The sequence below is a fragment of the Zingiber officinale genome, chromosome 11A, assembly GCF_018446385.1.
Source record: "Zingiber officinale cultivar Zhangliang chromosome 11A, Zo_v1.1, whole genome shotgun sequence".
Lineage (NCBI taxonomy): Eukaryota > Viridiplantae > Streptophyta > Magnoliopsida > Zingiberales > Zingiberaceae > Zingiber > Zingiber officinale.
The window spans coordinates 97,195,838-97,207,481 of NC_056006.1; the positions used below are offsets into that span (position 1 = coordinate 97,195,838).

Genomic DNA, 11,644 nt, shown 5'->3' on the forward strand with positions numbered 1-11,644 from the left:
AACTGACTTGAGTGTCGGAGGGTCAACGCCGGGACCCCTTCCCTAGCTCGGCACTGACGTAATATGTGTTGCAGGTCCAAGCGGAGTCTACAGGCGGTCAGCGGGAGTGCCACATCCCCAGCTTTCCATCTTATAGACTTTCGGGTAGGATCACTTACGATTCCTTAGACTGTATCGATTGGACAATCCACTAAAAACTCCCTAGAAAAATCATTGGGCAGAGAGGTTGAATACACGAAAGAAGAGAGTGTAAAAGCCTACACTCTCTTATGCAAGTATATAATAAAATAAATTTTAAATCGTTACCAACACTTGTAAAGTGTGAAGATTGTAGCTTGAGATTGGTATCACTCAAACGGTAGCATAATTTAGTCTATATAACAAAATTATCTACAAAACAAAGCATGCATAATAAAATTTATGAATTAAATCATGTCTACTAGGACTTCGTATTGGTATCAACTTAGATTTTCAAAATGAATTTAAGTTGGACCAGCACCTACAGTCCCACTAGCTAGGATTCGTCCCTGTAAAATATCGAAAATAGGCAAATATTAATAAGGGAATTTTCTGAAATTTTAAAAAAAATTTCGGGAATTTTTCGGAGCTCGTATGGACGAGTTAAAGGAGATAAAAAGGGTCCGGGAAAGCCTGTTTAGGCTACCCCGTTTTAAAGAGGAAAAGTTTTATTTTTATTTTTCTTTTCTTATTTATTTCCTCTCGTCACTGTGCTTCCTCCCCCGCGTGCCCGAGCCCCTCTCGCGATTTCCCTTCTCCTCCTCGCGCCGAACCATCCGTGCCCTAACCACCTCTCCCAACCGGCGATGCAAACTGTCGTTCCCTCTCGCGGATAAACCCTCGGCCAAGCTTGCTTTCCTCTTCTTCTCCTCTGCCGACGCTGACCACCTTTTGCTACCCTAGCGCCAGGCCGGTCTTCTTCCCCCTGCTGCCGAAGCCCTAGCAGCACCTCCTGGTCACGGAGGTTTTTCACCGCACCGACGCCCTCTCCGACAGTCACCTCTCGCCACCACCGAACCTCCTCCTCTGCCCGTGCCCTAGGTCTGGTCTCACCACCGGCCTTGCCTCCTTTTTCTCGGAGATGCCCTATTCACGGCAGAAGCAAGCCCTAGATGAGCCCTGCCGATCTCCGGTTGCCAGCCACTGAGATTTTTCCTAGTCGGCCAAACATTTCTGCCCTAGACCTCACCACCGGGTCCTTCTTCTTCGCCACCAGCCGCCGGCAGTGAGGAGAACGAGGGGTAGCAAGTTAGGTAAGGCAAAAAGAGGTATTTGGATTTTTGATTTGGATCGTTTTCTTGCTGCTTCCCCTAATCGGAGCTTAGACTCCTTCCTTGTGGAAGAAATTTAGGGCTACTGGTTGGAGGTAAGTGTCATACCTAGCTGTGGATTTGGGCTTGATTCTCTGTTTGGGTGTTGATTGCTCGATCTCACCTTGATCCGGAATCACAGCAGATTGGCTCACGGCTCACTCTGTTCCAACAGCTGCTACCTTGAATTCCAACAGCAAATAACCTTTGTTCCAGCAACAAAAGCGGCTGTGAATTGAGGTATAGTGTAAATTTTGATACATGATGAATTAGGTTTATGTATAGAATTGGATTGGTATTGAATTTAATCCATTACTTTGTTTTGTTACATGGGATCAATTCCATTTTTAAGGAAGGATAAGATTATTAAATAGGTTTGGAGATTTTTATTTAGCTATATAGCTAAATACATTATCTGTTTGATATCACAGGATTTTGACGCGAGACGAGTATCTCGACGTCAAATTTGGATCGGATAAGATCCTTTTCTATTGGAGGCGGGTACTTTGACTTATGTCTTTTGATATGCATAATAATGTGTTTAACATATAGCAATGATTGTGTTTTCCATTTGTTTCAGTTGGTCACTACATGATCTGATTCATGATGCTTGTTTACTTATTATGCACTGTATGTTATTATTTACCTGATCATACATGCTTTAGAGGTAGTGACACAACCATATTATACATTATGTTCAGGACCTAGGGTTTATTTGATACCCTATCTGATCGGTGTACCTTCCATTTGATACATTATCCTGTGGTACACACTTTGTATTTATTTATATGGTTATTGTTATGTTGTTCATGATATTGTCATGTTTAGTGTCATGCATCATCTTGCATGATTGCATGCTGTGCAATTGTCTGCTCCATTATTGTCGAGCACATCGTCAATTACATGTATCTATACACACCACCACTCATGGGTTAGTGGTATATCAAACAGATGTGTGGCAGTTCTGCTGTTTGGCTCCGTTGGTCTGGTGACTCAGCGTGGTAGCCGGCAAACAGTTCCGCTCTGTTTGGTTCCGTTGGTTTAGTGTAGCAGCGTGGTAGCCGGCAGGCAGTTGGACTTTGTTTGGCTCCGTTGGTCCGCTCATGGGTAATATGACGCAGCGTGGTAGCCGGCAAAGATTCCTCCTCATCATCGTGTACCGGGAGGTGAGAGCATTACGCTCCTCCATTTATGATTTGGGGTAGGAGTATGTGTGTACTCCGACAGCATCCCGTCCACTCGGTCACTCATCAGGGGCAGTGTGTCAGAGTGCACGGTTGTCACAGCCCTACCCACTCGGACTAACCATTGTGTGTGAGATGGCTGACTGGCGTCAGGGGTGACCATGTCATTGGCATCATATGCATGATGCATTTATTACTTGTGTTTGCTGCATTTACTTGCTGCATTTATATGGATGCATATGATTGACATCCTCGATCTGACGACCCTGTTACCCTTATACCTTGGTCCGGGTTAGTACAGCTTTTCTCCTGCATTCCTCAGTTGTATTTTATCTTTCTTGTATCAGGAGACTATACGCATAATTAGTGCTAGTTGTTATATTCCTTATTTTGCATATCAGTTGTACCTGCTGAGTGTTGGACTCACACCCTCCTCCGTTGCTATTTCAGGTTGATGCTGTCAGGAGAGAGTTCCAGTCGCTAGTCCCCTGCAGACCACGAGGATATTATTGGTCTTTTGGTTTTCTTATTTAGATTATGCTAAACTTGTTCTGTTTGATGGTATGAACATTGTATGGATTTTGTGATGTCGATGGATTTGGTTTTGGATTTGCTCTTACTACATGTCTGCCTAGATGGCAGAAGAGGTAAGTTGGTTTTATCGTCGGATATGAGCTTTACGAGTGTAGTGGAGTAGGAATATGTTTTGAGCTTTATGGGTGTAGTTGAGTAGGCACTACAACAAAAATCACTTTTCGCAGCGCGCTATTAACAGCGTACATTAAAAGCATGTCGTTAATAGTATTATTAACGGCGTGCATGTTGATGTGCGCTGTTAATAGTATGAACTTTGAAATAAAAAAAGGTATTAACAGCGCGCATTAAAAGCACGTCGTCAATAATATATTATTAACGGCATGCATGTTAATGTATGCTGCGAATAGTTAATAATAATAACAGCATGCAAAAGTAGTAAATAAAAAAACATGATTAAAATTTAATGATTAGTTTGGAAATAATAAAGAAAAAGTAATAAAAAAAATAAAGTTATATTAAACAAAATTAAATTAAAAAATTATATGAAACGAAAACGTAACTTAATTGGTTAAAAAAATCAACAACTTGTAACTTGGTTAAAAAAGTCAACAACTCATTGCGATTAGTTATATGCATTCATTGTAATTAACTTGGTTAAATAAAGAGTAAGATCCTACTAAATAAAAAAAACGCATAGGGCATATCCATCGCCCAAAGCCTTCGTCGTCGCAACCTCTCCGCAATAGTTCTGCCTCTCTTCACTACTGTCGCCGTCGCCGGACTTCTCTCTACCTCTCAGCACTCACCGCCACCAGCCGTAGGAATCCTCTCCACCTCTCTGCACTGAACATCGCCGGTCGCACGACTCCACTCTGCCTCTCCGCACTCGTCGTCCCTGCAAGACTTCCTTCCATCTCTCCATATCATAGGACCACAGCAAAAGTAAGCAAGCCCTTTGATAGCCCCTCCACACTCTACATCAAGCCAAAAGCTCAAAGAAAAGGTAACCCTAATCTCTATGTCCCTAAACTTATTTGGGAGGCACTCTATAGCAAGTAGTTTTATTCATAAATTGGAGCTCGAATGTATTTATATATTTTACGATTTTGTGTTAATTCTACTTACATTGAAGATTTTAATCTTGCATGTTCATATTGCCAGCACAACATTGTTCTATCAATTTTTTTCTTTGATCCCCATTCCAGTTGTTTGACGTATTTATATTGTGGACCAGTCCCATTTCATGAGTTTTCATGCCACTCTGGTCATGTATGTTAGAACTTAGTAATTACATTTAATGCACATCTAGTTTTAGTCTGTATCAGATGTGTTTCCAGGATTTAGTTTCACTTCCAAGCAAATTGCATTATGTGATTCTGTTTGTCTGCTGTCTAATGTACCTGCTAAACTTTTGGGTTTCATATTTTAGACTATTCCTTTTCATACTTCCTAGAGCTGATCTCTATGCAATTTATTGCACTTCTATTAGTCGACAAATTTTTGACTTGTGATCTTCTGGAATATCATTGCTTGTCCTTTTTAGATTTATATGTGATCTTCTGGGGTTTATTAGTCGACAAATTGCATTATGTGATCTTCCGGACTAGTGGTATAAGTTTTTTTTTTTGGACTTATATCGAGAGAGATGTATTTCTTTGGTAGCTGAGAAGGTTAGCTACTTCCTCCTTTCTTTCCTCTTATTTTTCTTAGAAATTATTTTGGAGTATAGTGTCTCAAATTGTTGTTATTATTTTTCTTTTAAATTCTTCCCACAACATAGATTAATTCTGATTTAACAGAAATGGTTAGGGATGATCAATTCTATAGAGTGCAGTGGAGGAGTTGGATTAATAATTACAATTTCGCATCCTCTTTTTGTGAGCGATTTATATAAAAGATTTTTTAGTTTCGATTGCTTAATGCTTCGATTTGTCTTACAATATTTACGCTCCAAGAGGCATGCCTTTCTTCTTTATAAAATGATCAAGTATTTTACTAGTTTGCTTCGATTTGTCATAACATGAACGTGCTTGAAGAAGATGCTTATACGTCATCAACACCTCTTGATGTATCCCAACTTGATATTAACATTACTGAGAAAGAACCCTACTCAAGAAATGAGTGTGAGGGAATTGATGTGATTGAGACATGATGGACATTTTCAACTATATATTTTATAGTTATTTATTTTGACTCACATTATGGTAATTATTTTTAATTTATTATAATTTAAGTAATAATTAATGATATATGCATCTTTTAAGTTATGTTGTAATGATTTTGTATATATTTTTATATTTAAGGAAAAGACAAGTCCGATGGATACAAAAATTATGAGATCGCAAGTTTGGATTGAAGGTCACAAGAGAAAAAATGGGGAGCCCAGTATTGAAGCCGTTGGAGAGAAAATGGTAAGCATGTTCATTCATTTTAGATTTCTTTGAAATTTTATTCCACTGATATAGTTTTTCATAAGCATTTATACTTAAGATCTCCATTTATACTCTTACCAATGTCTTTGTAGAAAGACTTTTATCATGTTAAGCAAGTATTCCACTAATCTTGTTTTTTCTATAACTCCTTGCCTATTACTTGGATCTAAGATATGGCCAAGAATGCTAATGAAACCATACAATACATAGCTCTAATTGTTCTGCTTTGCATCATGACCTTATCAAATGAAGCAAGGAGTTTCCTTTGGAGAACAGATGGATTATATTGAACAGAAGTTCCAACTGTACCAAACTTAAATTCATCAGACTTTGTGAAGCTTATCAATCTTTGGATCCTTTGGTTCTTTCATTAACCAACTATGTAAAGGAGCTTCATTCCACACTAACCAAACTTGCAGGTGTTTCCAATCTCCATGCAGGAAATCTTCATAAAGTAATTCTCAAGTTATAACTTCTTTGTGCTTAAGAATGTTGTTGGCCAACTTTAGTCATTCTTTCCTTTTGATTTTGAAGTCATCCAAATTTCATTTACAAATACCAGAATTTCTGCTTTTACTTGATCATTTAGCTTGATATAGTTCTCTAAAGTTTGAATGAGCAAATCATTCTGTTCAATCATGATAATTGTGGTTTTTATTGCAATATTGAGAAAACAAATGGACATACATTTGCATAAACATAGGTGTGCTACTGGGCCTATACCAATTTCCTAGAATAATTATTTAACACAACCAATTAGATCTTTTGTTGAAGTACGTACATGTGATTTTATTGAACTACGTGCATTATATGTTGATTTCATTTACATGCATTATATTGAACTCCCTTGAAGTACGTACATGTCATCTATTATATTAATGATAATATATTGAAAGTTATTTTTTGTTACAGAAAAAATATTAGAATGTCCACCCGAATCTCAAAACACAACTAATATTGCTGATGATGCAATTAACATTGTGTTTGGCAATGAAGCTCGGGGTAGAGTGCGTGGAATGGGCTTTGGAGTAACACTATTGAAAGTTGGAGCTTCTGTGTAACAAAATGGAATGGTACAACAACTTCAAACTATAGTACAAAATGTTCAACAACAAATGCAAGAAATGAGGCAACAAAATCAACTAGAAATGTAAGAAATGAGGTCTATGTTTTTACAAAGTATGAGACAACAAAATCATCCAGAACAGGTTAATAAGTAAACAATATATATAAAATAAGTTTGATATGTACACTTAAATGCTTTTGAATTATCATGATGACATTGTTTGACACGATTTGGTTATAAAATTAGATTGCTAGTGGTGGTATTTGTAGCGGTATTGGGAATGAATTTGGTAGCAATAGCGATATTAATATTGGTGCCAAAAAAAGTGGTGATTTTGGTCATGTTTTTCAGGTGATTATTATAAAATTATGTATTTCTGAATCACAAAATTGTTACAAAAATATATATGATTGAATTAATAACTTTGTATTGTTTATTTACAGTCAAATTCGAGAAATGCGAGTCGTGGAGATACATGTGCTAATACTAAATGTAAGCTGCTTCATTGGTCTGCTGATGAATTAGTTGTTGTAGAAGGTCGAATTGCATCCACAGATCCAAATACAAAAGTGCATCACGTTATTCTTGGTGGATCATGTTGGAAAGTTTGGGTTGATAAAGTTTTGATGGAAAAGGTGGACCTAATTCGACCAAATGATGAAATGCAGTTTCTTGATGATGCAATAGGAAGCACGGTTGCATGGTTATCGAAATTTATAGTATTGTGTGATTGATACATAATATACTAATTTGTGTGGATTGTAAGTTTAATTGTTGTTATGTAATAACTAGTTTGATAGAGATTTTGTATCTTGTTTAGATCTTTAAATTTTTTTGGTATAATGAAAAACTATGACTTTTGTTAATTTTGTGGTTTATTTGCACTAAATTTATTGTAAAATTTTGCTTTATTATTTTCATCAAATTAATATTTTTTTTTAATATAGTTAAAACTATCAACAGCGTACATTTATAAGCTATAGATTATTATCCTTAGTGCATAAAAATGTTTCCGCGACGTGCTTTGCGTGCTACGGATAATATTATCCGCAGTGCGCAAAACACGCCGCGGAAACTACTATTTGTAGCGTGCTTTGTGCGCTGCGGATAATACTTTCCGCAGCGCGCAAAGCACGCCGCGAAAACTATTATCCGCGGCGCGCAAAGCATGCTGCGGAAAGTATTATCCACCGCGTGCAAAGCATGCCGCGGAAAATATTATCCGCGGCGCGCAAAGCACGCCGCGGATAATATTATCCATAGCGCGCAAAGTACGCTGTCAATAATTTAGGACTTTTAACAGCTTTTAATTGTGCAGCATGCAATGCGCGCTGCGGAAAGCGAATTTGCGCGCTGCGAAAAGCTATTTTTGTTGTAGTGAGGGTTATTTTCGAGTTATCGTACTACTGTTCAGTTTGATTATTATTAAACTGCGTGGTTGTGTCAGCCAGAGGCTGAAATTTATATAAACTGCATGGTTGTCTGTGTTGTTGTCTATTTATTATTGTTATTATTCCAGCCACATGTGGCTGAGGTATATGGTGATGTAAAAAGTTTCAGATTGTCCGCCGTACAGGGAAGATGCTGCCGAAATTTCTTCGGACAGGAACTCCTCCGGGGCGTGACAGTCCCTACTAGATCTCTTCTCCAGTTGCTTATCTTAACTTACCATTTGCAGACTTACTTGATGTCTGATCTCTTGACCCGCGAGGTCTTCCTGCCAGATGCCCCATCTAGACTTCAGTTAGTTGTAAGGTCCTGTTGATCCAACTAGACTTCGTGTCAAATATCAGGTCCTTTGACTTATTTGGGCTTCTTGTCAGTTATACGGTCCTCCTCACCTAATAGGACTTCAGCCTGGTATCTAGTCCTCTAGACCATTAAGTCTTTCAATTTGTACACTTGGTAAACATATATTAGATTTTAATAAGACTTAACTTTAAACATTTGATAAAATCAAAATATAAGTTCAATTTTGATGCTCCCTACACTAACATAATCTCCACTGACTAAGCCAATTTGATCTGTGATCGAGAACTTTAGCTTTTGATGAAAGATGGAGACCACCATACAGAATTAACAGAGTCAGCCTTCCAAGTATGTCATTGTAAGAGCATGAAGCGTCGACTACTATGAAGATGGAGCTCCGGGCTTGCCTCAAAGGTTCCTCACTTAGCGAGAGAGGGAGGTTGATCTGCCCCAACGGTTGTAACTCATGACCGATAAATCCTAATAGAGCGGTTGACATGGGCTATAGCTCCTCTCGGTCGATTTGTATTCCATCAAAAATTTATTTGTATAACACATTCACTAAGCTTCCCGTGTCCACGAACACTTTTACCCCATTGTAGTTAGCTGTAGTGGCATGCATTACTAAGGTATCATTGTGCGAGATGACCACTCTTTTTAATTCTTGGGTATGAACTTTATGAGAGGGTCACTCTTCTCACCGCTTCCGATGTCAACACTATAATTCTCCAACTTGCATCCATGAATTTTTCTGGCACAGTTAGAGTCTTCATCAGTGGAGATACTCGATCTGAGACTAAGGCAGAGAGGCTGTGAAGTTTCGGAGTTAAGATCGTAACGATGTTGACGACTGAACAATGATCAACTTACTGGACTCTCACTCCTGATCACGATATCAACAAACGCCGACCACGAACAAGCGATGCGACGCCGATCGACTAGAAGAAAACGTTGCCCGTGACTGACAGAGTGTTATAGCCTTGCCGTGCCGCACGTCAGGGGCCGTTAAGAGTGAGATCTAACGTCGTGATCGAGTCCTCGTACGGGTGAAATCTTGAACTAGTCGAGTCATCTAAAATTTTAAAAGCGTTGGTGGCGCGAGGGCGGTCGCTGTCCCCTATTTCAACTGTTTAGGTGGAAGTTAATTAATGGAGGTATATCATGTTTGGCAGGACACAGTCCTTCAGACTTTCTTTCTTGGCGTGTCTAACTCCGTCAACCAGGCACAGGATAAGCTAAGGCGTTGCCGATGACACGGGCAAGTTAACCGGCTGGGTCAATATAATTCGGGTCGGATCGGGTCAAGTCGAGTGGTAAATGATCCAACCCACCGTGCAGTTAAGTGAAGTTATTGGTCCGTATGAATGCAGTCTCGGTGGAGTGCACGATGGAGTTATTCGCCCGTGTGTGAGATGCAGTCATGGAGAGCAACTCGCAGACAACGTCTTCCAAAAACGACGGCCAATTTATGCGTTTTTTTTTTAAATGCCAGCGTCGATCAGTATTAGAACTGCTCCTCTGCTCGCCCCCATTTTCCAACCACTCTGCCTCTCGTTTCTTCAATTCAGTCTCAGCGCGCGTGTTAGAGATCACTCTTGCGATTAGCGGTGGAGAAATTCGGAGGGGGATCATTAATGAACGACGAGCTGGACACGTGCGAGGCCGAGGAGGAGATCGGAGCGGCGGAGGCCGGATCCGGCGATGAGTCGCGGCCGCCGGCGCAGTCTTCGGCTCCGTCCCCTAAGAGAAGGTGAGTCGATTGGTGGCACTTTATGATCTTGTTGATTTGAATAATTGGAGTGGGTGGACTGGAGCAGCCGGCGGGAGGTGGAGAAGCGGGTGGTGACGGTGCCGATAAGCGAGACGAAGGGCAGCGGCGAGGGAGCTCCGCCGCCGGATTCGTGGGCTTGGAGGAAGTACGGTCAGAAGCCCATCAAGGGCTCGCCTTATCCGAGGTAAGTTAAATACGGGCAGGGTTGATTCATGGAAACGGACTCAGGATTTGGGCATTTTGGTTTGATCGGCGGCGGAACAGGGGTTACTATCGGTGCAGCAGCTCGAAGGGATGCCCGGCGAGGAAGCAGGTGGAGCGGAGCCGACTCGAGCCGTCCATGATCGTGGTGACCTACTCCTTCGACCACAACCACCCGTGGCCGCTCCCCAAGAACCACCACCACCACAACAGCGCGGCGCTGGCGGCGCCGCCGCAGCCCCTGCCGCAGGGGGAACCCAGCCCGCCGGAGTCGATCGAGCGGGAGGAGGACACCAAGTTCTCCGACTTGATCTCGGAGGAGGGGTCGCTGCTCCCCGTCGACGTGTACTCCGCGGCCTCCCCCTCCGCCGCAGGATCCAGCGAGCTCCTCTACGGTTCGGTCTTCTTCTCCAGGGCCGATGCCGTCTCCGGCGGCGGCGGCGCCGCCGCCGCCGCGGCGCTGCCCGAGGAGCGCGAGGAATTCCTGAACGAAGGCGAGGAGGACTCTCTGTTCGCGGGGCTGGGAGAGCTGCCGGAGTACTCGGTGGTGCTTCGCCGAGAGCTGGCGTCCACATCCTGGGTGGGGACCACCGGCTGACCTCCTCCTCCGCGTCCCCTCCGCCCGTCGATTGGTTCGAGGAGGAGTTTGACGTATACAAACCGGCACCATCCCTCTCCCTCTCTCCCTCTCCCCCTCTCCCTTCATATTTGTTTTTTTTTCCTTTTTCCCCCTCAAATAATTAGATATTTATCCGTAAAAACAAAATATTTCCCCTGCTCATTTTAGACCTCACAAGAAATCCGTCGTTTTCTGCTCGACGAGGATGAATTATTGGAGTTGGTACGGTTTCAGAGATTCTTCCCTTGGCGTGCATGCATCGGCAAGGCCGCCGCCCGCCATCAACGGCGGGGCTCCGCCGTCGCCGTTCATTTGTCGCGTTTCTATTCTCAGTTTATTTATTTTCTCTCCGCCACGTTCGTCGCTTTCGATGCGTTGGGACCATTTCGAAGCCGTTTCCATCTTCCTAAGGTTCCACCGCATCAATGATTGTCGACGAGATGCACATGGAATCCATGGTTAAATTCTTGTACCCGTCAAATTTGGAAATCGGAATCCAGTTGCAGATATTACGGATCCACTTCGGACCGGCCTTAACTCTCACGTAAATATGACGTCATTAATAGAAAAAGGAAATCCATCTTCAGCTACTAAAGAGTATATTAATAATACAGAAAAATTTCCTCTTTATTTTATGGATGTGAAGATGATGCATGGGGGGTTGAGAAATAATTGTTTTTTACTTAAAGGGCGAGATAAAAAAAAGGAAGACTATTCAAGTGGGAGAGTTAATAAGAATAAATAAGCCGAGTCTTGT

At 41.6% G+C, this 11,644-nt stretch overlaps 1 protein-coding gene across 1 annotated transcript; it reads left to right on the forward strand.

The window, feature by feature from the left end:
- Positions 1–9,146: 9,146 nt before the first annotated feature.
- On the forward strand, positions 9,147–11,049 carry LOC122032635 (probable WRKY transcription factor 65). The gene is made up of 3 exons (XM_042591950.1): positions 9,147–10,046; positions 10,114–10,251; positions 10,332–11,049. Exons 1-3 carry the CDS (start codon positions 9,931–9,933, stop codon positions 10,864–10,866), a joined length of 789 nt encoding a protein of 262 aa, XP_042447884.1. The 5' UTR covers positions 9,147–9,930; the 3' UTR covers positions 10,867–11,049.
- The last annotated feature ends 595 nt before the right edge of the window (positions 11,050–11,644 follow it).

Coding starts and splice junctions, on each gene's coding strand:
- LOC122032635 (XM_042591950.1), top strand. CDS start 9,931: ATGAACGACGAGCTGGACACGTGCGAGGCCGAGGAGGAGATCGGAGCG. Junction 10,047..10,113: donor GCTCCGTCCCCTAAGAGAAG/GTGAGTCGATTG, acceptor GGACTGGAGCAG/CCGGCGGGAGGTGGAGAAGC. Junction 10,252..10,331: donor AAGGGCTCGCCTTATCCGAG/GTAAGTTAAATA, acceptor GCGGCGGAACAG/GGGTTACTATCGGTGCAGCA.